At 52.5% G+C, this 27,033-nt stretch overlaps 1 protein-coding gene across 4 annotated transcripts in view; it reads left to right on the top strand.

Annotated features, from left to right (window-relative positions):
• Nucleotides 1-27,033, top strand: part of LOC139748135 (tubulin alpha-1A chain-like) — an 82,137-nt gene that overhangs the window by 27,897 nt on the left and 27,207 nt on the right. For 3 of the 4 annotated variants that reach the window (XM_071660807.1, XM_071660808.1, XM_071660809.1), the window contains exon 2: nucleotides 19,225-19,447. In XM_071660807.1, coding sequence (XP_071516908.1) covers nucleotides 19,225-19,447 — 223 coding nt within the window. Of the gene's footprint in view, nucleotides 1-19,203; nucleotides 19,448-27,033 lie in introns of those variants that run through there. The other variant, XM_071660806.1, reaches the window with a different exon arrangement.

The raw sequence follows: 27,033 nt of genomic DNA, 5'->3' as shown, positions 1-27,033 counted from the left end.
TGCACCCCTCCCCTTCATCATCATCATGCACCCCTCCCCATCATCATCATCATGCACCCCTCCCCATCATCATCATCATGCACCCCTCCCCATCATCATTATCATGCAACCCTCCCCATCATCATCATCATGCACCCCTCCCCATCATCATCATCATGCACCCCTCCCCTTCATCATCATCATCATGCACCCCTCCCCATCATCATCATCATGCACCCCTCCCCACCATCATCATCATGCACCCCTCCCCATCATCATCATCATCATGCACCCCTCCCCCATCATCATCATCATCATGCACCCCTCCCCCATCATCATCATCATGCACCCCTCCCCACCATCATCATCATGCACCCCTCCCCCATCATCATCATCATCATGCACCCCTCCCCCATCATCATCATCATGCACCGCTACACAGCACAATAACCCTATAATTACCGCTAGTGTCCAGTACATCACTACAGAGGCGCGACTGAACCTGGGGTGGAGGGTGGGGTGGAGTGAGGTTGTATAAGTGGTGTGTACGTACAGGGCTGGGGTGTGGGACCTTGACAGGGTTTAATGAGCCATTATGACGTGGAGTGCTGTTTGGATGGGGTTAATTACCCTCGACCTTTTCTCTGGTCATTACGATGATAGAAAACGGACAACATCACTTGGACACTTCGCTTTGTTTGTTCTTAATTGTAACCAGTGGACTTGTCACAGCCCCTGACCTTACCCACTAGGACCCAGCCCCTGACCTTACCCACTAGGACCCAGCCCCTGACCTTACCCGCTAGGACCCAGCCCTGACCTTACCCGCTAGGACCCAGCCCCTGACCATACCCACTAGGACCCAGCCCCTGACCTTACCCACTAGTACCCAGCCCCTGACCTTACCCACTAGTATCCAGCCCCTGACCTTACCCACTAGGACCCAGCCCCTGACCTTACCCACTAGGACCCAGCCCCTGACCTTACCCACTAGAGCCCTGCCCCTGACCTTACCCACTAGTACCCAGCCCCTGACCTTACCCACTAGGACCCAGCCCCTGACCTTACCCACTAGTACCCAGCCCCTGACCTTACCCGCTAGTACCCAGCCCCTGACCTTACCCGATAGAACCCAGCCCCTGACCTTACCCACTAGGACCCAGCCCCTGACCTTACCCACTAGGATCCAGCCCCTGACCTTACCCGCTAGGACCCAGCCCCTGACCTTACCCGCTAGTACCCAGCCCCTGACCTTACTCACTAGAGCCCAGCCCCTGACCTTACCCACTAGGACCCAGCCCCTGACCTTACCCACTAGGACCCAGCCCCTGACCTTACCCGCTAGGACCCAGCCCCTGACCTTACTCACTAGAGCCCAGCCCCTGACCTTACCCACTAGGACCCATCCCCTGACCTTACCCACTAGGACCCAGCCCCTGACCTTACCCACTAGGACCCAGCCCCTGATCTTACCCGCTAGGACCCAGCCCCTGACCTTACCCACTAGAGCCCTGCCCCTGACCTTACCCACTAGAGCCCTGCCCCTGACCTTACCCACTAGAGCCCAGCCCCTGACCTTACCCACTAGAGCCCTGCCCCTGACCTTACCCACTAGAGCCCTGCCCCTGACCTTACTCACTAGAGCCCAGCCCCTGACCTTACCCACTAGGACCCAGCTCCTGACTTTACCCGCTAGAGCTCTGCCCCTGACCTTACCCACTAGGACCTAGCCCCTGACCTTACCCACTAGGACTCAGCCCCTGACTGTCCCCTGCACCTCCCTCACCACCAGACCTTCTCCTGCTCCTCCCTCACCACCAGACCTTCTCCTGCACCTCCCTCACCACCAGACCTTCTCCTGCACCTCCCTCACCACCAGACCTTCCCCTGCTCCTCCCTCACCACCAGACCTTCTCCTGCACCTCCCTCACCACCAGACCTTCTCCTGCACCTCCCTCACCACCAGACCTTCCCCTGCTCCTCCCTCACCACCAGACCTTCTCCTGCACCTCCCTCACCACTAGACCTTCCCCTGCTCCTCCCTCACCACCAGACCTTCTCCTGCTCCTCCCTCACCACCAGACCTTCTCCTGCACCTCCCTCACCACCAGACCTTCTCCTGCTCCTCCCTCACCACCAGACCTTCTCCTGCACCTCCCTCACCACCAGACCTTCCCCTGCTCCTCCCTCACCACCAGACCTTCTCCTGCTCCTCCCTCACCACCAGACCTTCTCCTGCACCTCCCTCACCATCAGACCTTCTCCTGCACCTCCCTCACCACCAGACCTTCTCCTGCTCCTCCCTCACCACCAGACCTTCTCCTGCACCTCCCTCACCACCAGACCTTCTCCTGCTCCTCCCTCACCACCAGACCTTCTCCTGCACCTCCCTCACCACCAGACCTTCCCCTGCTCCTCCCTCACCACCAGACCTTCTCCTGCACCTCCCTCACCACCAGACCTTCTCCTGCTCCTCCCTCACCACCAGACCTTCTCCTGCACCTCCCTCACCACCAGACCTTCCCCTGCTCCTCCCTCACCACCAGACCTTCTCCTGCACCTCCCTCACCACCAGACCTTCTCCTGCTCCTCCCTCACCACCAGACCTTCTCCTGCACCTCCCTCACCACCAGACCTTCTCCTGCTCCTCCCTCACCACCAGACCTTCTCCTGCTCCTCCCTCACCACCAGACCTTCCCCTGCTCCTCCCTCACCACCAGACCTTCTCCTGCTCCTCCCTCACCACCAGACCTTCCCCTGCACCTCCCTCACCACCAGACCTTCTCCTGCACCTCCCTCACCACCAGACCTTCTCCTGCTCGTCCCTCACCACCAGACCTTCTCCTGCTCCTCCCTCACCACCAGACCTTCTCCTGCACCTCCCTCACCACCAGACCTTCCCCTGCTCCTCCCTCACCACCAGACCTTCTCCTGCTCCTCCCTCACCACCAGACCTTCCCCTGCACCTCCCTCCCCCAGTACCCCAGGTTGCTCCTCATGTTGTGTTTGGTCAGTGTTGTGGAGGTGGTGTTGTGTAGGTGGGTGGAGTTGTGAAGGTGGTGTTGTGTAGGTGGGTGGAGTTGTGAAGGTGGTGTTGTGTAGGTGGGTGGAGTTGTGAAGGTGGTGTTGTGGACGTGGGTGGAGTTGTGAAGGTGGTGTTGTGGAGGTGGGTGGAGTTGTGAAGGTGGTGTTGTGTAGGTGGGTGGAGTTGTGAAGGTGGTGTTGTGTAGGTGGGTGGAGTTGTGAAGGTGGTGTTGTGTAGGTGGGTGGAGTTGTGTAGGTGGTGTTGTGGAGGTGGGTGGAGTTGTGAAGGTGGTGTTGTGGAGGTGGGTGGAGTTGTGAAGGTGGTGTTGTGTAGGTGGGTGGAGTTGTGAAGGTGGTGTTGTGTAGGTGGGTGGAGTTGTGAAGGTGGTGTTGTGTAGGTGGGTGTAGTTGTGTAGGTGGTGTTGTGTAGGTGGGTGGAGTTGTGAAGGTGGTGTTGTGTAGGTGGGTGTAGTTGTGTAGGTGGGTGGAGTTGTGAAGGTGGTGTTGTGTAGGTGGGTGGAGTTGTGAAGGTGGTGTTGTGTAGGTGGGTGGAGTTGTGAAGGTGGTGTTGTGTAGGTGGGTGGAGTTGTGTAGGTGGTGTTGTGTAGGTGGGTGGAGTTGTGAAGGTGGTGTTGTGTAGGTGGGTGAAGTTGTGAAGGTGGTGTTGTGTAGGTGGGTGGAGTTGTGAAGGTGGTGTTGTGTAGGTGGGTGGAGTTGTGAAGGTGGTGTTGTGTAGGTGTTGTGTAGGTGTTGTGGAGGTGTTGTGCATCGTCTGCTGGATGAAGCTGTGGCTCTGTGTCTCACAGTCCAGGTCATCACGTCCTGGCAACACCACAGTTAACCTAGAATGTTATGTGTCACAAACATGACGCCTCTACCACCACCAGCTGGCAGTCACTACACCAGCTGCCGTACACACAACACGGGAAGCTACAGCTACACCTACAACACGGGAAGGTTCAGGTACACCCACACACACAACACGGGAAGGTGCAGGTACACCCACACACACAACACGGGAAGGTTCAGGTACACCCACACACACAACACGGGAAGGTACAGGTACACCCACACACACAACACGGGAAGGTACAGGTACACCCACACACACAACACGGGAAGGTTTAGGTACACCCACACACACGACACGGGAAGGTGCAGGTACACCCACACACACGACACGGGAAGGTTCAGGTACACCCACACACACAACACGGGAAGGTGCAGGTACACCCACACACACGACACGAGAAGGTTTAGGTACACCCACACACACAACACGGGAAGGTGCAGGTACACCCACACACACAACACGGGAAGGTGCAGGTACACCCACACACAATACCTGACCACAGATGCCACAATATTGACCACAGGTGCTACAACATTGACCACAGGTGCTACAATACCTGACCACAGATGCCACAATATTGACCACAGGTGCTACAACATTGACCACAGGTGCTACAATACCTGACCACAGGTGCCACAATATTGACCACAGGTGCCACAATATTGACCACAGGTGCTACAACATTGACCACAGGTGCTACAATACCTGACCACAGGTGCCACAATATTGACCACAGGTGCCACAATATTGACCACAGGTGCTACAACATTGACCACAGGTGCTACAATACCTGACCACAGGTGCCACAATATTGACCACAGGTGCTGCAATATTGACCACAGGTGCCACAATATTGACCACAGGTGCTACAATACCTGACCACAGGTGCCACGATATTGACCACAGGTGCCACGATATTGACCACAGGTGCCACAATATTGACCACAGGTGCCACGATATTGACCACAGGTGCCACAATATTGACCACAGGTGCTACAACATTGACCACAGGTACTACAGTACCTGACCACAGATGCCACAATATTGACCACAGGTGCCACAATATTGATCACAGATGCCACAATATTGACCACAGGTGCAACAATATTGATCACAGGTGCCACAATCTTGACCATAGCAAAGCTTCAGCAATTCGTATTGATTTCATTATTCATTCTGGTCATTGAGAGGTCAACATATCGTTAGAGTCATAGAATGGAAACTTCATCATTTCAACCATGTACAGTGCGATAATCTCAAGTCATTTTGGAATTCTCTCGAAAAGAAAGATGAGATTTGGATTGTGTTTGGTGAATAACCTGTCGGTTGGCACATTGTATATAGGATCTGACACCGTTGTTGTTGATGTTATGAGATGTTGTAGCTGTGCCTTCCCTTCCTCTCTCCCCACCTGTGACCTTTCCTGTGGTGCCACGAGATGTGGTTAATGGATGTTGACCTTTCCTGTTCTACGTCGACCCTCAAGGCTGTTGACCAGGCAACCAGCTGGTGAACAGGCCAGCTGTGCTGTCTAGGTATTTTGGAATGCCACTGGACAACCCCCTTAACATATCTTCTGTAAATAGATTTATATAGATGTGTATAGTTGGGTATGAGGACAAGAGTGATAATCCAATATAAACCTAAGATGTATATATATAAAGTAGTTCACAAGATACTTCATTGTTGTGTATATCAGAATACAATTGTTCTTCGTTGTGGTTCTCCACACTAGTTCTGTGTCGTCACAAAACATATTGGTTTTTGCCATGACTTGTGTCCTTAGATCCTGTGAAAAATGGTTCTAGAGCCAATCCCTGGGGCACCCCACTTGCTACTCCTAGCCACGCTCCTGCAATCCATTGTTTTCTCTCCGTCAGCAAGTCATGAATCCATTCACATAACTCATCGCCAGTGACACAGGTGTTAGCCCCGGTAAACTATACCACATGAGGCTGGTGACTCCTGTTTGTTGTCCACAAAATTGAAACAAGATAGTGAGTTGGTGAGGCAGGATCTGTCATCACGAGGCACAAGTATTTTCTTCGTTAGGTTCCACATCGGTCGCAATATCCTCATTAATGTTGACATCCATCATGTTCGTATTACCGAGGTAAAGTACATTTGCTGGGGATTTGAAGGTGTTTCTTATATTCCATTTTGTGTGGCCCGCGTGGCATGGCTGTTCCGCCGTTCGTCCGTCCGTCCGTGGTCCATCACCCGTCCGTCATCCGTCCGTCTGTGGTCCATCACCCATCCGTCATCCGTCCGTCCGTGGTCCATCACCCGTCCGTCATCCGTCCGTCCGTGGTCCATCACCCATCCGTCATCCGTCCGTCCGTGGTTCATCACCCGTCCTTCATCCGTCCGTCCGTGGTCCATCACCCGTCCGTCATCCGTCCGTCCGTGGTCCATCACCCCGTCCGTCATCCGTCCGTCCGTGGTCCATCACCCAACCGTCATCCGTCCGTCTGTGGTTCATCACCCGTCCGTCATCCGTCCGTCTGTGGTCCATCACCCGTCCGTCATCCGTCTGTCCGTGGTCCATCACCCATCCCTCATCCGTCCGTCTGTGGTCCATCACCCGTCTGTCATCCGTCCGTCGTCGGAAGTCGTACTGAAGGTTTCAGTCAGATCATGAAACTTGACACAGATGTGTCTGACCCTCTGAAGAACTGGGCTGCTCGTAATCCAGTTTAGATTTGGTCATAAGTTCTTCCCACATACGAAGGTGGAATCAAAAACTTCACCTGGTTCATAACTTGAGAAAAATTCCACTTAGGTCATGGAGTTTGATGTATATATTATTGATATTTTCATACAATATTTCCACCTATTGTATGATCCTCTCAGTAGCTGTGCTGGACTGAAGACGGAGCAAGTGATATATACAACAACCTTGTATTTACGTATTTGTGTACCAACTTCCAGCACCGTACACACCCGCCTCACACATCATGATATCCTGGAAGTTGGTGTCACAGCAGACAGCACTTGAGTATGGAGCAGGACTTCTGGGTCATCAAGGAACTCATGGTTAGGTTATCAAACTTGTATGTTTGAATAATTCAGAACAGATCCAACATAAGAGTGAGTGCTCAAATTACAGAGGTATAAGTTTGTTGAGTATTCCTGGTAAATTATATGGGAGGATATTGATTGAGAGGGTGAAGGCATGTACAGAGCATCAGATTGGGGAAGAGCAGTGTGGTTTCAGAAGTGGTAGAGGATGTGTGGATCAGGTGTTTGCTTTGAAGAATGTATGTGAGAAATACTTAGAAAAGCAAATGGATTTGTATGTAGCATTTATGGATCTGGAGAAGGCATATGATAGAGTTGATAGAGATGCTCTGTGGAAGGTATTAAGAACATATGGTGTGGGAGGCAAGTTGTTAGAAGCAGTGAAAAGTTTTTATCGAGGATGTAAGGCATGTGTACGTGTAGGAAGAGAGGAAAGTGATTGGTTCTCAGTGAATGTCGGTTTGCGGCAGGGGTGTGTGATGTCTCCATGGTTGTTTAATTTGTTTATGGATGGGGTTGTTAGGGAGGTGAATGCAAGAGTTTTGGAAAGAGGGGCAAGTATGAAGTCTGTTGGGGATGAGAGAGCTTGGGAAGTGAGTCAGTTGTTGTTCGCTGATGATACAGCGCTGGTGGCTGATTCATGTGAGAAACTGCAGAAGCTGGTGACTGAGTTTGGTAAAATGTGTGGAAGAAGAAAGTTAAGAGTAAATGTGAATAAGAGCAAGGTTATTAGGTACATTAGGGTTGAGGGTCAAGTCAATTGGGAGGTGAGTTTGAATGGAGAAAAACTGGAGGAAGTGAAGTGTTTTAGATATCTGGGAGTGGATCTGGCAGCGGATGGAACCATGGAAGCGGAAGTGGATCATAGGGTGGGGGAGCGGGCGAAAATTCTGGGAGCCTTGAAGAATGTGTGGAAGTCGAGAACATTATCTCGGAAAGCAAAAATGGGTATGTTTGAAGGAATAGTGGTTCCAACAATGTTGTATGGTTGCGAGGCGTGGGCTATGGAGAGTTGTGCGCAGGAGGATGGATGTGCTGGAAATGAGATGTTTGAGGACAATGTGTGGTGTGAGGTGGTTTGATCGAGTAAGTAACGTAAGGGTAAGAGAGATGTGTGGAAATAAAAAGAGCGTGGTTGAGAGAGCAGAGGAGGGTGTTTTGAAATGGTTCGGGCACATGGAGAGAATGAGTGAGGAAAGATTGACCAAGAGGATATATGTGTCGGAGGTGGAGGGAACGAGGAGAAGAGGGAGACCAAATTGGAGGTGGAAAGATGGAGTGAGAAAGATTTTGTGTGATCGGGGCCTGAACATGGAGGAGGGTGAAAGGAGGGCAAGGAATAGAGTGAATTGGATCGATGTGGTATACCGGGGTTGACGTGCTGTCAGTGGATTGAATCAAGGCATGTGAAGCGTCTGGGGTAAACCATGGAAAACTGTGTAGGTATGTATATTTGCGTGTGTGGACGTATGTATATACATGTGTATGGGGGGGGGGGGGTGGGGCCATTTCTTTCGTCTGTTTCCTTGCGCTACCTCGCAAACGCGGGAGACAGCGACAAAGCAAAAAAAAAAAAAAAAAAAAGATCCAACATCTTAATGACGTTGGGGTAAACACACAAGAAGAGAATGTGCTTCCATTTATTGATTAAAACTTTGCCACACACACACACACACACACACACACACACACACACACACACACATATATATATATATATATATATATATATATATATATATATATATATATATATATATATATATATATATATATATATATATATGTATATATTTTTTTTTTTTTTTTTTTATGCTATTCGCTATTTCCCGCGATAGCGAGGTAGCGTTAAGAACAGAGGACTGGGCCTTTGAGGGAATATCCTCACCTGGACCTCTTCTCTGTTCCTTCTTTTGGAAAATTAAAAAAAAAAAAAAAAAAAAAAAAAAAAACGAGAGGGGAGGATTTCCAGCCCCCCCGCTCCCTTCCCTTTTAGTCGCCTTGTACGACACGCAGGGAATACGTGGGAAGTATTCTTTCTCCCCTATCCCCAGGGAAAATATATATATTTTTATTTTTTTTTTTTTTTTTTTATACTTTGTCGCTGTCTCCCGCGTTTGCGAGGTAGCGCAAGGAAACAGACGAAAGAAATGGCCCAACCCCCCCCCCCCCCATACACATGTACATACACACGTCCACACACGCAAATATACATACCTACACAGCTTTCCATGGTTTACCCCAGACGCTTCACATGCCTTGATTCACTCCACTGACAGCACGTCAACCCCTGTATACCACATCGCTCCAATTCACTCTATTCCTTGCCCTCCTTACACCCTCCTGCATGTTCAGGCCCCGATCACACAAAATCTTTTTCACTCCATCTTTCCACCTCCAATTTGGTCTCCCTCTTCTCCTCGTTCCCTCCACCTCCGACACATATATCCTCTTGGTCAATCTTTCCTCACTCATTCTCTCCATGTGACCAAACCATTTCAAAACATATATTATTCATTTGTTATACATAATTGCTGTTTCCTGCGTCAGCGAGGTAGCGCCAGGAAACAGACGAAGAATGGCCCATCCACTCGTATACATACATATGTATATACACAAACACCCACCTACATACATATACATATCAGCATATACATACACATACTCAGACATATACATATATACACATGTATATATTCATACTTACTTGCCTTCATCCATTCCTGTCGCTACCACGCCCCACAGGAAACAGCACCGCTGCCCCCCTGCATGTAAGATGAAAATAGAACTACGAATGTAATTTCCACTTTCAGTTCTCGTAGTATCAGAGTGTACGTTGGTGTAGGCCAGGCATTACCCTGGTAGTCCTCATGTACTCAATGTTACAGAGGGTTTCATTGCCCAGTACAGACTGTCTGTAATCTCCTGACTGAATGTGTTTTATGTAACCCTCACCATCCCTGACTGATGGGACCAGACTGACTGAACTGGTTATAAATTCATCATTGAACTGAGTTCTGGAGTGATTAATTTGTACTTATTTGATCGATTAAGTTGATGTCGATTATTGTTCATTGTTCTGGTGGTTGATCGCTAGTCTGCCAGGCTGAATGATCTTCACTTGGTTCACTAGGGTGATCGTGTAGCTGTTTAACTGCTTGATTGACTGACGTGAGATGGATGAACTGATTTCACTGGAAAACCACAGTACAACTGATGCAGTAATAGAGATTGTAGAGGAGGACCCTGGGAGAGGAAGAGACCGGGAGGGCGAGTGTGTGTGGGAGGGGCGAGTGTGTGGGAGGGGCGAGTGTGTGTGGAAGGGGCGAGTGTGTGTTTGGGAGAGGCAAGTGTGCGAGGGAACGAGAGTGTGTGAGGGGCGAGGGTGTTTTGGGATAGAAGCTTAGGCTGCGGGAGACGAGTGGGGAGAGGGAAAGAGGCGACAGATTGTGTGTGCCTGAGAGAGAGAGATAGAGAGAGAGAGAGAGAGAGATAGATGAGAGAGATGATAGAGATGAGCGAGAGAGAGAGAGAGAGAGAGAGTGTGTATATGAGAGGGGAAGGTGGGAGAGGGGAGTGTGTGAGAGGAGACTAGAGTGCAGTGTGTATGGGTAATCCCTGATGTCTTGCTCTAGACCCTGAGGGAGGGAGGGAGAGAGGGAGGTAGGGAGGGAGGGAGGGAGGGAGGGAGGGAAGGATGTAGGGAGGGAGGGATGTTGGGAGGGAGGGATGTAGGGAGGGTAATGAGACAACACACCCTCCCTGTGTGGGGTGTGTGGGGGGTCTCCCTGTGTGGGGTGTGTGGGGGGGGGTCTCCCTGTCCTCAGCCTCATTAAGCTCCCCAGACTCCACCTCCCTCCACCCTTCCATCATGCCTCCCCGGCCCCTCCTGCCTCCCTCCACCCTTCCATCATGTCTCCCCGGCCCCCTCCTGCCTCCCTCACACTTCCATCATGTCTTCCCGGCCCCTCCTGCCTCCCTCCACCCTTCCATCATGCCTCCCCGGCCTCCTCCTGCCTCCCTCCACCCTTCCATCATGCCTCCCCGGCCCCTCCTGCCTCCCTCCACCCTTCCATCATGTCTCCCCGGCCCCCTCCTGCCTCCCTCCACCCTTCCATCATGTCTCCCCGGCCCCTCCTGCCTCCCTCACACTTCCATCATGCCTCCCCGGCCCCTCCTGCCTCCCTCCACCCTTCCATCAGGGCCTCCCCGGCCCCTCCTGCCTCCCTCCACCCTTCCATCATGCCTCCCCGGCTCCTCCTGCCTCCCTCCACCCTTCCATCATGCCTCCCCGGCCCCTCCTGCCTCCCTCCACCCTTCCATCATGCCTCCCCGGCCCCCTCCTGCCTCCCTCCACCCTTCCATCATGCCTCCCCGGCCCCTCCTGCCTCCCTCACACTTCCATCATGCCTCCCCGGCCCCTCCTGCCTCCCTCCACCCTTCCATCATGCCTCCCCGGCCCCTCCTGCCTCCCTCACACTTCCATCATGTCTCCCCGGCCCCTCCTGCCTCCCTCCACCCTTCCATCATGCCTCCCCGGCCCCCTCCTGCCTCCCTCCACCCTTCCATCATGCCTCCCCGGCCCCCTCCTGCCTCCCTCCACCCTTCCATCATGCCTCCCCGGCCCCCTCCTGCCTCCCTCCACCCTTCCATCATGCCTCCCCGGCCCCTCCTGCCTCCTCCACCCTTCCATCATGCCTCCCCGGCCCCCTCCTGCCTCCCTCCACCCTTCCATCATGCCTCCCCGGCCCCTCCTGCCTCCCTCCACCCTTCCATCATGCCTCCCTGGCCCCCTCCTGCCTCCCTCCACCCTTCCATCATGCCTCCCCGGCCCCTCCTGCCTCCCTCACACTTCCATCATGTCTCCCCGGCCCCTCCTGCCTCCCTCCACCCTTCCATCATGCCTCCCCGGCCCCTCTGCCTCCCTCACACTTCCATCATGCCTCCCCGGCCCCTCCTGCCTCCCTCTACCCTTCCATCATGCCTCCCCGGCCCCCTCCTGCCTCCCTCCACCCTTCCATCATGCCTCCCCGGCCCCTCCTGCCTCCCTCACACTTCATCATGTCTCCCCGGCCCCTCCTGCCTCCCTCCACCCTTCCATCATGCCTCTCCGGCCCCTCCTGCCTCCCTCTACCCTTCCATCATGCCTCCCCGGCCCCCCCTGCCTCCCTCCACCCTTCCATCATGCCTCTCCGGCCCCTCCTGCCTCCCTCTAGCTTATTCATACGGACAGACGGCAACAAAGGTCCTCCCGCCCAGACCACTCACAGACCTCCCGCCCGGACCACTCACAGTCCTCCCGCCCGGACCACTCACAGACCTCCCATCCAGACCACTCACAGTCCTCCCGCCCGGACCACTCACAGACCTCCCGCCCAGACCACTCACAGACCTCCCATCCGGACCACTCACAGTCCTCCCGCCCGGACCACTCACAGACCTCCCGCCCAGACCATTCACAGACCTCCCGCCCGGACCCCTCACAGGCCTGCCACCCAGACCACTCACAGACCTCCCATCCGGACCACTCACAGACCTCCCGCCCAGACCACTCACAGACCTCCCGCCCGGACCACTCACAGGCCTGCCAGCCTCGTATTCTGAGCGGCCTTATTGATTAGTGAGTCTCGTGTAGACGTGTTGATGGTGGGGCGATGACTCACCTGGACCGCCAACACCAACACGGAGATGGTGGAGGACGGTGGAGGAGGACGGGGGTGGAGGATGATGGTGGTGGAGGATGGTGGTGGTGGAGGATGGTGGTGGAGGACGGGGATGGAGGACGGGGGTGGAGGATGATGGTGGTGGAGGATGATGGTGGTGGAGGAGGAAGGGGATGGAGGACGGGGATGGAGGACGGGGGTGGAGGGTGGTGGTGGAGGAAGGGGATGGAGGACGGGGGTGGAGGACGGGGGTGGAGGATGATGGTGGTGGAGGATGGTGGTGGAGGATGGAGGACGGGGATGGAGGATGGTGGAGGAGGAAGGGGATGGAGGACGGGGGTGGAGGATGGTGGTGGTGGAGGATGATGGTGGAGGAGGATGGTGGTGGTGGAGGAGGAAGGGGATGGAGGACTGGGGTGGAGGATGATGGTGGTGGAGGATGGTGGTGGTGGAGGATGGTGGTGGTGGAGGATGGTGGTGGTGGAGGATGATGGTGGAGGCACAGTGGACGGGAGTAATGTGGTAATGATTGTTGTGTTGATAATGGTTCTGTCATTGACGATTGTGTTGGTGTTGGTGTTGATGTTGGTGTTGGTGTTGGTGGTGGTGATTATGGTGGTGTTGGTGGTGGTGTTGGTGTTGGTGTTGGTGTTGGTGTTGGTGGTGGTGATTATGGTGGTGTTGGTGGTGGTGTTGGTGTTGGTGTTGATGTTGGTGTTGGTGTTGGTGGTGGTGATTATGGTGGTGTTGGTGGTGGTGTTGGTGTTGGTGGTGGTGATTATGGTGGTGTTGGTGGTGGTGTTGGTGGTGGTGTTGATGTTGGTGTTGGTGTTGGTGGTGGTGATTATGGTGGTGTTGGTGGTGGTGTTGGTGTTGGTGTTGGTGTTGGTGTTGGTGGTGGTGATTATGGTGGTGTTGGTGGTGGTGTTGGTGTTGGTGTTGGTGTTGGTGTTGGTGGTGGTGATTATGGTGGTGTTGGTGGTGGTGTTGGTGTTGGTGTTGGTGTTGGTGTTGGTGGTGGTGATTATGGTGGTGTTGGTGTTGGTGTTGGTGTTGGTGGTGGTGATTATGGTGGTGTTGGTGTTGGTGTTGGTGTTGGTGGTGGTGATTATGGTGGTGGTGGTGTTGGTGTTGGTGTTGGTGTTGGTGTTGGTGGTGGTGATTATGGTGGTGTTGGTGTTGGTGGTGGTGTTGGTGGTGGTGGTGGTGGTGATGGTGTTGGTGGTGGTGGTGTTGGTGATGGTGGTGGTGTTGGTGATGGTGGTGGTGTTGGTGATGGTGGTGGTGTTGGTGATGGTGGTGGTGTTGGTGTTGGTGTTGGTGATGGTGTTGGTGGTGGTGGTGGTGTTGGTGATGGTGTTGGTGGTGTTGGTGATGGTGGTGGTGGTGGTGATGGTGGTGGTGGTGGTGTTGGTGATGGTGGTGGTGTTGGTGATGGTGGTGGTGTTGGTGATGGTGGTGGTGTTGGTGATGGTGTTGGTGGTGTTGGTGATGGTGTTGGTGTTGGTGATGATGGTGGTGTTGGTGGTGGTGTTGGTGATGGTGATGTTGGTGGTGTTGGTGGTGTTGGTGGTGGTGGTGGTGTTAGTGGTGGTGTTGGTGGTGGTTGTTGGTGATGGTGATGTTGGTGGTGTTGGTGTGGTGTTGGTGGTGGTGGTGGTGCTGGTGTTGGTGGTGGTGGTGTTGGTGTTGGTGGTGGTGTTGGTGATGGTGGTGGTGTTGGTGTTGGTGGTGGTGTTGGTGATGGTGGTGGTGTTGGTGTTGGTGGTGGTGGTGGTGTTGGTGGTGTTGGTGTTGGTGTTGGTGGTGGTGTTGGTGATGGTGTTGGTGTTGGTGATGGTGTTGGTGATGGTGGTGGTGTTGGTGATGGTGTTGGTGATGGTGGTGGTGTTGGTGATGGTGGAGGGCTGCTGTGTGTTACATGAGCATGAGGAAGGTCACTTGATGCTGGATGATAATAAGGAAGAACATGATGTTCTTGATCAAGATTAACCAAACATTACATAACACGAAATAGAACAAAACATAACACGAAATAGAACAAAACTAAATAACACAATAATTACGACGAGGCAACCATAGATCGTTTTCTATACTGGATGGTAAACGGTACAGACTAACGAGAAATATGAAATAAATAGCAAGGTAATAAGGTTAAACAAAGGAGAATATATTGGTAAACTGTTGAAAAAGCTGGACAGAATCAAGGTACATGACCAGGTAGAATATATCTGTGGGTACTTGTGGAGTGTTGATGGAATTAACTTATCTTTTAAAGGTTAAGGTGAAGGAGTTGGTCACACTGGACTTATCTCGGTAGGATAAGACAAGTGTAGGAACTGTGTATTGATGCTGTACATAGCAAGGTTGGTGGAGGCGCTCCTCTCAGCAGCATGGTAATGTTGATAATTGCTAGTCTGTCAAGATGATCATAAAAACATCATAGAATATAATGTTGATAACATGTCTCTCGTGTTCATCATTATGACAAGTTATTCAACAACATTTATGATATCATCTTGCGTCTCTCCTTCCATAACTTATTCATCTTTCAGTTGAGTCCACTACACCAGGGAAGGTCGCGTCATTCTTCCTGTGTTCATCACATAACAGTCACTCACCTTCACCCTGACCTGACCATGAGCAGGACACACTCTTACCCGAGTCATGTCGGCTACTGTGAAGAAATTAACATTTTTTTTCCCCATAGCCTCTTTTTCCCTCTCATAATCCTCTCTATATTTCTACATTAACGCCCGGCCTTAATGTGTGGACTTTGGTCCGTGACTGGAACCTCCAAAGTGGAAACAAAAAATTGGATTTTTTGGAGGAAAATGATGTGTATTAATGTATCTTGACAGATTTCTATGAAGGAGTCACCAAGATATTGGAATTGTGCGAGTGTTAGGTGAAGGTGCGAGTGTTAGGTGAAGGTGCGAGTGTTAGGTGAAGGTGTGAGTGTTAGGTGAAGGTGCGAGTGTTAGGTGAAGGTGCGAGTGTTAGGTGAAGGTGTGAGTGTTAGGTGAAGGTGCGAGTGTTAGGTGAAGGTGTGAGTATTAGGTGAAGGTGCGAGTGTTAGGTGAAGGTGTGAGTGTTAGGTGAAGGTGCGAGTGTTAGGTGAAGGTGTGAGTGTTAGGTGAATTGTGCGAGTGTTAGGTGAAGGTGCGAGTGTTAGGTGAAGGTGTGAGTGTTAGGTGAAGGTGTGAGTGTTAGGTGAAGGTGCGAGTGTTAGGTGAAGGTGTGAGTGTTAGGTGAAGGTGCGAGTGTTAGGTGAAGGTGCGAGTGTTAGGTGAAGGTGTGAGTGTTAGGTGAAGGTGTGAGTGTTAGGTGAATTGTGCGAGTGTTAGGTGAAGGTGCGAGTGTTAGGTGAAGGTGCGAGTGTTAGGTGAAGGTGCGAGTGTTAGGTGAAGGTGTGAGTGTTAGGTGAAGGTGCGAGTGTTAGGTGAAGGTGTGAGTGTTAGGTGAATTGTGCGAGTGTTAGGTGAAGGTGCGAGTGTTAGGTGAAGGTGTGAGCGTTAGGTGAAGGTGCGAGTGTTAGGTGAAGGTGTGAGTGTTAGGTGAAGGTGCGAGTGTTAGGTGAAGGTGTGAGTGTTAGGTGAAGGTGCGAGTGTTAGGTGAAGGTGTGAGTGTTAGGTGAATTGTGCGAGTGTTAGGTGAAGGTGCGAGTGTTAGGTGAAGGTGCGAGTGTTAGGTGAAGGTGTGAGTGTTAGGTGAAGGTGCGAGTGTTAGGTGAAGGTGTGAGTGTTAGGTGAATTGTGCGAGTGTTAGGTGAAGGTGCGAGTGTTAGGTGAATTGTGCGAGTGTTAGGTGAAGGTGCGAGTGTTAGGTGAAGGTGCGAGTGTTAGGTGAAGGTGTGAGTGTTAGGTGAAGGTGCGAGTGTTAGGTGAAGGTGTGAGTGTTAGGTGAAGGTGCGAGTGTTAGGTGAAGGTGTGAATGCGAGTGTTAAGTGAAGGTGCGAGTGTTAGGTGAAGGTGCGAGTGTTAGGTGAAGGTGTGAGTGTTAGGTGAAGGTGCGAGTGTTAGGTGAAGGTGTGAGTGTTAGGTGAATTGTGCGAGTGTTAGGTGAAGGTGCGAGTGTTAGGTGAATTGTGCGAGTGTTAGGTGAAGGTGCGAGTGTTAGGTGAAGGTGCGAGTGTTAGGTGAAGGTGCGAGTGTTAGGTGAATTGTGCGAGTGTTAGGTGAAGGTGCGAGTGTTAGGTGAAGGTGCGAGTGTTAGGTGAAGGTGCGAGTGTTAGGTGAAGGTGCGAGTGTTGGGTGAAGGTGCGAGCGTTAGGTGAATTGTGCGAGTGTTAGGTGAAGGTGCGAGTGTTAGGTGAATTGTGCGAGTGTTAGGTGAATGTGCGAGTGTTAGGTGAATTGTGCGAGTGTTGGGTGAAGGTGTGAGTGTTAGGTGAATTGTGTGAGTGTTAGGTGAAGGTGTGAGTGTTAGGTGAATTGTGCGAGTGTTGGGTGAAGGTGCGAGCGTTAGGTGAATTGTGCGAGTGTTGGGTGAAGGTGTGAGTGTTAGGTGAATTGTGCGAGTGTTAGGTGAAGGTGTGAGTGTTAGGTGAATTGTGTGAGTGTTAGGTGAAGGTGTGAGTGTTTAGTGAATTGTGCGAGTGTTGGGTGAAGGTGTGAGTGTTAGGTGAATTGTGCGAGTGTTGGGTGGAGGTGCGAGTGTTAGGTGAAGGTGTGAGCGTTAGGTGAATTGTGCGAGTGTTGGGTGAAGGTGTGAGTGTTAGGTGAATTGTGCGAGTGTTGGGTGGAGGTGCGAGTGTTAGGTGAAGGTGTGAGCGTTAGGTGAATTGTGCGAGTGTTAGGTGAAGGTGTGAGTGTTAGGTGAATTGTGTGAGTGTTAGGTGAAGGTGTGAGTGTTTGGTGAATTGTATATATTTCACTATTACAAAATCGGTTAATAATCTGTTACTGAGTGAGGTGGAAAACCACACTAGCATCAGAGTGGAGGAGGTGAGGTGGACCGGGTGGTACTGAAGTGGATGGATGAGGTCAACAATGATTATGGGAGGGTGTTAATTACGGGGATGGTGTTCATTAAGAGATGTTGTTCATTAGGGGAGGTGTTCAATAGGACGGTGTTCATTACGGGATGGTGAACATTAAGGGAGAGTGTTCATCAGGGCAGGGTGTTCATCACGGGAGGAGGTCAGTTGTGGAGTGCCACAAGGACCAATCTTGGGACCTGTGTTGTTCTGTGTTATGATCGACCAATCCTGGGGAAGAAGATGGTACGTAGGTTAGTGTGTTTGCTGATGATACACACATAGTGGGCCAGACCGGTGAGGTGGCAGACTGTGGAACACAAGAGGATGTAGTTACTCTAGCGTTGTGGGTCGTTAAGTGGATGATGAAGAGGTTTGATCAATGTGAACCTGGTGTACTTAAGAGCGAGGAAGGAATGTGTTAGACCTCTGTGGAACGATGGGTCAGCCAGGGAGAGAGAGAGAGTCCAGAGGAATCAGGTCATGACAGAGACACTGGGGTATCAATAAATATGATTTATCATTTATGAGACAAATAATGAAGAGTTAAAACAACTCATCAATCACTGGTAAGTCCATGTGAACGAATTGTTGGGTTTAGACCTAGCAACTGCCAGGGTCATTTGAGCATCTATAATAGTGATATATATCGACCAATCAAGACACCTTGAACACCGTCATCAAGTGTTGAGGACCGTCCTAAGATCATAGTCATGTGTTAAGACGTTCTAGACTACGTGTCATTATGGTGTATGTTTATACTAAGTACTCCTGTACAGAGACGTCACCTACAGGTGTACTGGTGAGGCAGCTCTGGGCTGTGATGGTAGTTTATTAAAGGAAAACAACTTCCTGTAAATGCAGAAGATCAAGAGGAAATATTATTATGATTTACAATGTTCTGATGTGTTTAATTGACCCAGTACCCACACTACTCAGTACCCACACTACTCAGTACCCACACTACCCAATACCCACACTACCCAGTACCCACACTACCCAGTACCCACACAACCCAATACCCCCACCACCCAGTACCCACATTATCCAGTACCTACATGACCCAGTATCTACATGACCCAGTACCCACATAACCCAGTACCCACATGACCCAGTACCAGCATGACCCACTACTCACATGACCCAATACCCCCACCACCCAGTACCTACATGACCCAGTACCATCATGCCACTACCCACATGACCCGGTACCCACATGACCCAGTACCAGCATGCCACTACCCACATGACCCAATACCAGCATGCCACTACCCACATGACCCAGTACCCACATGACCCAGTACCAGCATGCCACTACCCACATGACCCGGTACCCACATGACCCAGTACCAGCATGCCACTACCCACATGACCCAATACCAGCATGCCACTACCCACATGACCCAGTACCTACATGACCCACTACCCACATGACCCAGTACCCACATGACCCAGTACCAGCATGCCACTACCCACATGACCCGGTACCCACATGACCCAGTACCAGCATGCCACTACCCACATGACCCAATACCAGCATGCCACTACCCACATGACCCAGTACCAGCATGTCACTACCCACATGACCCAGTACACACATGACCCAGTACCCACATGACCCAGTACCAGCATGCCACTACCCACATGACCCAGTACCCACATGACCCAGTACCAGCATGTCACTCATGCCCTCGTCTCTCCCACAGCGCGAGTGCATCAGCATCCATGTGGGTCAGGCTGGCGTGCAGATGGGCAACGCTTGCTGGGAGTTGTACTGCCTTGAGCACGGCATCGCTCCGGACGGCACTATTCCCTCAGACAAGACGGTGGGCGATGGTGACGACTCCTTCACCACCTTCTTCAGCGAGACGGGGTCGGGCAAGCACGTCCCCAGGGCCATCTTCGTGGACCTGGAACCTTCCGTTATTGGTACGTACAGAGGATGATGGAGGGGGGGTCAGGTCACCAGGCCAGGCGAGGGCAGTAGCTACCAGGCCAGTGATGGGAGGTGGTCACCAGGCCAGTGATGGGAGGTGGTCACCAGGCCAGGCGAGGGCAGTAGCTACCAGGCCAGTGATGGGAGGTGGTCATCAGGCCAGTGATGGGAGGTGGTCACCAGGCCAGTGATGGGAGATGGTCACCAGGCCAGTGATGGGAGGTAGTCACCAGGCCAGTGATGGGAGGTGGTCACCAGGCCAGTGATGGGAGGTGATCACCAGGCCAGTGAGGGGAGGTGGTCACCAGGCCAGTGATGGGAGGTAGTCACCAGGCCAGTGATGGGAGATGGTCACCAGGCCAGTGATGGGAGGTGGTCACCAGGCCAGGCGAGGGCAGTAGCTACCAGGCCAGTGATGGGAGGTGGTCATCAGGCCAGTGATGGGAGGTGGTCACCAGGCCAGTGATGGGAGATGGTCACCAGGCCAGTGATGGGAGGTAGTCACCAGGCCAGTGATGGGAGGTGGTCACCAGGCCAGTGATGGGAGGTGGTCACCAGGCCAGTGATGGGGGGTGATCACCAGGCCAGTGATGGGAGATGGTCACCAGGCCAGTGATGGGAGGTGATCACCAGGCCAGTGATGGGAGGTGGTCACTAGGCCAGTGATGGGAGGTGATCACCAGGCCAGTGATGGGAGGTGGTCACCAGGCCAGTGAGGGGAGGCAGTCACTAGGCCAGTGATGGGAGGTGGTCACCAGGCCAGTGATGGGAGGTGATCACCAGGCCAGTGAGGGGAGGCAGTCACTAGGCCAGTGATGAGAGGTGGTCACCAGGCCAGTGATGGGAGGTGATCACCAGGCCAGTGAGGGGAGGCAGTCACTAGGCCAGTGATGGGAGGTGATCACCAGGCCAGTGATGGGAGGTAGTCACCAGGCCAGTGATGGGAGGTAGTCACCAGGCCAGTGATGGGAGGTGGTCACCAGGCTAGTGATGGGAGATGGTCACCAGGCCAGTGATGGGAAGTGGTCACCAGGCCAGTGATGGGAGGTGGTCACCAGGCCAGTGATGGGAGATGGTCACCAGGCCAGTGATGGGAGGTGATCACCAGGCCAGTGATGGGAGGTGATCACCAGGCCAGTGATGGGAGGTGGTCACCAGGCCAGTGATGGGAGGTGGTCACCAGGCCAGTGATGGGAGGTGGTCACCAGGCCAGTGATGGGAGGCAGCAACAAAGTCATGGATTATGTCTTCAACATCTGACGAAGATGAAGAATGAGGAAGTGTGTCAGCTGAACCAGAGTGACATGGTAACACAGGAGAGGTTTGGAAACTTGTTACCGACAGCTGGAACCAGAGTAACATGGTAACGCAGGAGAGGTTTGGAAACTTGTTACCGACAGCTGGAACCAGAGTAACAGTGGTAACACAGGAGAGGTTTGGAAACTTGTTACCGACAGCTGGAACCAGAGTAACAGTGGTAACACAGGAGAGGTTTGGAAACTTGTTACCGACAGCTGGAACCAGAGTAACATGGTAACACAGGAGAGGTTTGGAAACTTGTTACCCACAGCTGGAACCAGAGTAACGTGGTAACACAGGAGAGGTTTGGAAACTTGTTACCGACAGCTGGAACCAGAGTAACATGGTAACACAGGAGAGGTTTGGAAACTTGTTACCGACAGCTGGAACCAGAGTAACAGTGGTAACACTGGAGAGGTTTGGAAACTTGTTACCGAGAAGAACATTCCTGGAACATGACACTTCCAGCAGTGGAAGGTGGAGGGATGATACAGAGGGAAGGCAGGAGGTGTGTGTGTGTGTGTGTGTGTGTGTGTGTGTGTGTGTGTGTGTGTGTGTGTGTGTGTGTGATGGGGACACAGTGGTGGAGTGAATGGATGACGGCAGATGTGGGCTTATGTTCACGTGAGGTTCACACGACTGGGCTGGCGGGAGTGAGGTGAGAGGGAGGTTGGGAGTGAGGTGGGAGGGAGGCTGTGCATGAGAGACATGAGGAGTGGCTGGTGGTGAGGCAGGATGGCGTGTGTAGAGGCAGGATGGTGTGTGCAGAGGCAGGATGGTGTATGTAGAGGCAGGATGGTGTGTGTAGAGGCAGGATGGTGTGTGTAGATGCAGGATGGTGTGTGTAGAGGCAGGATGGTGTGTGTAGAGGCAGGATGGTGTGTGTAGAGGCAGGATGGTGTGTGCAGAGGCAGGATGGTGTGTGTAGAGGCAGGATGGTGTGTGTAGAGGCAGGATGGCGTGTGTAGAGGCAGGATGGTGAGTGTAGAGGCAGGATGGTGTGTGTAGAGGCAGGATGGTGTGTGTAGAGGCAGGATGGTGTGTGTAGAGGCAGGATGGTGTGTGTAGAGTTAGGATGGTGCGTGTAGAGGCAGGATGGTGTGTGTAGAGGCAGGATGGTGTGTGTAGAGGCAGGATGGTGTGTGTAGAGGCAGGATGGTGTGTGTAGAGGCAGGATGGTGTGTGTAGAGGCAGGATGGCGTGTGTAGAGGCAGGATGGCGTGTGTAGAGGCAGGATGGCGTGTGTAGAGGCAGGATGGTGCGTGTAGAGGCAGGATGGTGTGTGTAGAGGCAGGATGGTGTGTGTAGAGGCAGGATGATGTGTGTAGAGGGAGGATGGTGTGTGTAGAGGCAGGATGGTGTGTGTAGAGGCAGGATGGTGTGTGTAGAGGCAGGATGGTGTGTGTAGAGGCAGGATGGTGCGTGTAGAGGCAGGATGGTGCGTGTAGAGGGAGGATGGTGTGTGTAGAGGGAGGATGGTGTGTGTAGAGGCAGGATGGTGCGTGTAGAGGCAGGATGGTGTGTGTAGAGGCAGGATGGTGTGTGTAGAGGGAGGATGGTGTGTGTAGAGGCAGGATGGTGTGTGTAGAGGCAGGATGGTATGTGTAGAGGCAGGATGGTGTGTGTAGAGGCAGGATGGTGTGTGTAGAGGCAGGTTGGTATGTGTAGAGGCAGGATGATGTGTGTAGAGGCAGGATGGTGAGTGTAGAGGCAGGATGGTATGTGTAGAGGCAGGATGGTATGTGTAGAGGCAGGATGGTGTGTGTAGAGGCAGGATGGTGTGTGTAGAGGGAGGATGGTGTGTGTAGAGGGAGGATGGTGTGTGTAGAGGCAGGATGGTGTGTGTAGAGGCAGGATGGTGTGTGTAGAGGCAGGATGGTGTGTGTAGAGGCAGGATGGTGTGTGTAGAGGCAGGATGGTGTGTGTAGAGGCAGGATGGTGTGTGTAGAGGCAGGATGGTGTGTGTAGAGGCAGGATGGTATGTGTAGAGGCAGGATGGTGTGTGTAGAGGCAGGATGGTGTGTGTAGAGGCAGGATGGTATGTGTAGAGGCAGGATGATGTGTGTAGAGGCAGGATGGTGAATGTAGAGGCAGGATGGTATGTGTAGAGGCAGGATGGTGTGTGTAGAGGCAGGATGGTGCGTGTAGAGGCAGGATGGTGCGTGTCGAGGGAGAATGGTGTGTGTAGAGGGAGGATGGTGTGTGTAGAGGCAGGATGGTGCGTGTAGAGGCAGGATGGTGTGTGTAGAGGCAGGATGGTGTGTGTAGAGGCAGGATGGTGTGTGTAGAGGCAGGATGGTGTGTGTAGAGGCAGGATGGTGTGTGTAGAGGCAGGATGGTGTGTGTAGAGGCAGGATGATGTGTGTAGAGGCAGGATGGTGAGTGTAGAGGCAGGATGGTGTGTGTAGAGGCAGGATGGTGTGTGTAGAGGCAGGATGGTGTGTGTAGAGGCAGGATGGTGCGTGTAGAGGCAGGATGGTGAGTGTAGAGGCAGGATGGTGTGTGTAGAGGCAGGATGGTGTGTGTAGAGGCAGGATGGTGTGTGTAGAGGCAGGATGGTGAGTGTAGAGGCAGGATGGTGAGTGTAGAGGCAGGATGGTGAGTGTAGAGGCAGGATGGTGTGTGTAGAGGCAGGATGGTGTGTGTAGAGGCAGGATGGTGAGTGTAGAGGCAGGATGGTGAGTGTAGAGGCAGATGGTGAGTGTAGAGGCAGGATGGTGTGTGTAGAGGCAGGATGGTGATGTGTAGAGGCAGGATGGTGAGTGTAGAGGCAGGATGGTGAGTGTAGAGGCAGGATGGTGAGTGTAGAGGCAGGATGGTGAGTGTAGAGGCAGGATGGTGAGTGTAGAGGCAAGGATGGTGAGTGTAGAGGCAGGATGGTGAGTGTAGAGGCAGGATGGTGAGTGTAGAGGCAAGATGGTGAGTGTAGAGGCAGGATGGTGAGTGTAGAGGCAGGATGGTGAGTGTAGAGGCAGGATGGTGAGTGTAGAGGCAGGATGGTGAGTGTAGAGGCAGGATGGTGAGTGTAGAGGCAGGATGGTGTGTGTAGAGGCAGGATGGTGAGTGTAGAGGCAGGATGGTGAGTGTAGAGGCAGGATGGTGAGTGTAGAGGCAGGATGGTGTGTGTAGAGGCAGGATGGTGTGTGTAGAGGCAGGATGGTGAGTGTAGAGGCAGGATGGTGAGTGTAGAGGCAGGATGGTGAGTGTAGAGGCAGGATGGTGAGTGTAGAGGCAGGATGGTTAGGGGAAACATAAGATCACATTCTCAGGTGTAGAACAGAGAGGGAAGGAGGGAGTCGACCAGCCTGGACGTGCGGGAGGGAAGGAGGGAGTCGACCAGCCTGGACGTGCGGGAGGGAGGGAAGGAGGGAGTCGACCAGCCTGGACGTGCGGGAGGGAGGGAGGGAGTCGACCAGCCTGGACGTGCAGGAGGGAGGGAGGGAGTCGACCAGTCTGGACGTGCAGGAGGGAGGGAGGGAGTCGACCAGCCTGGACGTGCGGGAGGGAGGGAGGGAGGGAGTCGACCAGCCTGGACGTGCAGGAGGGAGGGAGGGAGTCGACCAGCCTGGACGTGCGGGAGGGAGGGAGGGAGTCGACCAGCCTGGACGTGCGGGAGGGAGGGAGGGAGTCGACCAGTCTGGACGTGCGGGAGGGAGGGAGGGAGGGAGTCGACCAGCCTGGACGTGCAGGAGGGAGGGAGGGAGGGAGTCGACCAGTCTGGACGTGCAGGAGGGAGGGAGGGAGTCGACCAGCCTGGACGTGCGGGAGGGAGGGAGGGAGTCGACCAGCCTGGACGTGCGGGAGGGACGGAGGGAGGGAGTCGACCAGCCTGGACGTGCAGGAATTGGAAACTTGTGAATTTCATTGTTTACGACGAGCGTGAACGCATGATGGCTGGAGAACGACAGAACACCTGGCGAGGTGTAATACAGGAGGGGAAGTTAAGACTTTCTTAGAAGGATTTAGTAAATGAGGTGTGTACTTGTTGCAGGTGTTATGGTGTACTTGTTGCAGGTGTTGTGGTGTACTTGTTGCAGGTGTTATGGTGTCCTTGTTGCAGGTGTTATGGTGTACTTGTTGCAGGCCTTATGGTGTACTTGTTGCAGGTGTTATGGTGTACTTGTTGCAGGTGTTGTGGTGTACTTGTTGCAGGTGTTATGGTGTCCTTGTTGCAGGTGTTATGGTGTACTTGTTGCAGGCCTTATGGTGTACTTGTTGCAGGCCTTATGGTGTACTTGTTGCAGGCCTTATGGTGTACTTGTTGCAGGCCTTATGGTGTACTTGTTGCAGGCCTTATGGTGTACTTGTTGCAGGTGTTATGGTGTACTTGTTGCAGGTGTTATGGTGTACTTGTTGCAGGTGTTATGGTGTACTTGTTGCAGGTGTTGTGGTGTACTTGTTGCAGGTGTTATGGTGTACTTGTTGCAGGCCTTATGGTGTACTTGTTGCAGGTGTTATGGTGTACTTGTTGCAGGTGTTATGGTGTACTTGTTGCAGGTGTTATGGTGTACTTGTTGCAGGTGTTATGGTGTACTTGTTGCAGGTGTTGTGGTGTACTTGTTGCAGGTGTTATGGTGTACTTGTTGCAGGTGTTATGGTGTACTTGTTGCAGGTGTTGTGGTGTACTTGTTGCAGGCCTTATGGTGTACTTGTTGCAGGCCTTATGGTGTACTTGTTGCAGGTGTTATGGTGTACTTGTTGCAGGTGTTATGGTGTACTTGTTGCAGGTGTTATGGTATACTTGTTGCAGGTGTTGTGGTGTACTTGTTGCAGGTGTTATGGTGTACTTGTTGCAGGTGTTATGGTGTACTTGTTGCAGGTGTTATGGTGTACTTGTTGCAGGTGTTATGGTGTACTTGTTGCAGGTGTTATGGTGTACTTGTTGCAGGTGTTATGGTGTACTTGTTGCAGGTGTTGTGGTGTACTTGTTGCAGGTGTTATGGTGTACTTGTTGCAGGTGTTATGGTGTACTTGTTGCAGGTGTTGTGGTGTACTTGTTGCAGGTGTTATGGTGTACTTGTTGCAGGTGTTACGGTGTACTTGTTGCAGGTGTTATAGTGTACTTGTTGCAGGTGTTATGGTGTACTTGTTGCAGGTGTTATGGTGTACTTGTTGCAGGTGTTATGGTGTACTTGTTGCAGGTGTTATGGTGTACTTGTTGCAGGTGTTATGGTGTAGTTGTTGCAGGTGTTATGGTGTACTTGTTGCAGGTGTTATGGATGGAGCTGAGGCCTCGGTTTTCCTTAATCAAACAAGAAAGAGAGAGAGAGAGAGAGAGAGAGAGAGAGAGAGAGAGAGAGAGAGAGAGAGAGAGAGAGAGAGAGAGAGAGAGAGAGAGAGAGAGAACTAGTATGATGAAGTAGATAATGAGAGATAGATCAAGAGATGAGAGAGATGATGAGACTCATTGTGGACATGTGTGGCAGATGAGGAGTGCGAGATGTGTGGTAGTGAGGTGAAGGGAAAATAATTAGAATGAGAATGAAAAGAACAGTGTGAGGTAATGAGGGTTTGTGAGGAAGAGTGTGAGGTAATGAGGGTTTGTGAGGAAGAGTGTGAGGTAATGAGGGTTTGTGAGGAAGAGTGTGAGGTAATGAGGGCTTGTGAGGAAGAGTGTAAGGTAATGAGGGTGTGTGAGGAAGAGTGTGAGGTAATGAGGGTTTGTGAGGAAGAGTGTGAGGTATGAGGGTGTGTGAGGAAGAGTGTGAGGTATGAGGGTGTGTGAGGAAGAGTGTGAGGTATGAGGGTTTGTGAGATTGCCAGATAATACTTGAGGAACGAGTGTTGATGCTGTGTGGTGGTGAGGCCATCAGCTGTGGTGGTGAGGTCATCAGCTGTGGTGGTAAGGTCATCAGCTGTGGTGGTGAGGCCATCAGCTGTGGTGGTGAGGCCATCAGCTGTGGTGGTGAGGTCATCAGCTGTGGTGGTGAGGTCATCAGCTGTGGTGGTGAGGTCATCAGCTGTGGTGGTGAGGTCATCAGCTGTGGTGGTGAGGTCATCAGCTGTGGTGGTGAGGTCATCAGCTGTGGTGGTGAGGTCATCAGCTGTGGTGGTGAGGTCATCAGCTGTGGTGGTGAGGTCATCAGCTGTGGTAGCGACACCTCCCAGGTCGTCACCACATTTCACCCACAGGAAGAACAGTTATGAATAATCCTCATTCATGTTGTGGTTGTGTCTCACCTCACTGTAGTATCTGTCACTGTAGCCATTATACATCAAGTACGATACGAGAAAATACATTATATATTGTATATCTTCTTCTGTACTAATTATATAGAAG

Source organism: Panulirus ornatus, chromosome 72 (assembly GCF_036320965.1).
Source record: "Panulirus ornatus isolate Po-2019 chromosome 72, ASM3632096v1, whole genome shotgun sequence".
In the NCBI taxonomy this organism is placed as follows: domain Eukaryota; kingdom Metazoa; phylum Arthropoda; class Malacostraca; order Decapoda; family Palinuridae; genus Panulirus; species Panulirus ornatus.
This window is presented reverse-complemented; position numbering and strand designations above follow the sequence as displayed.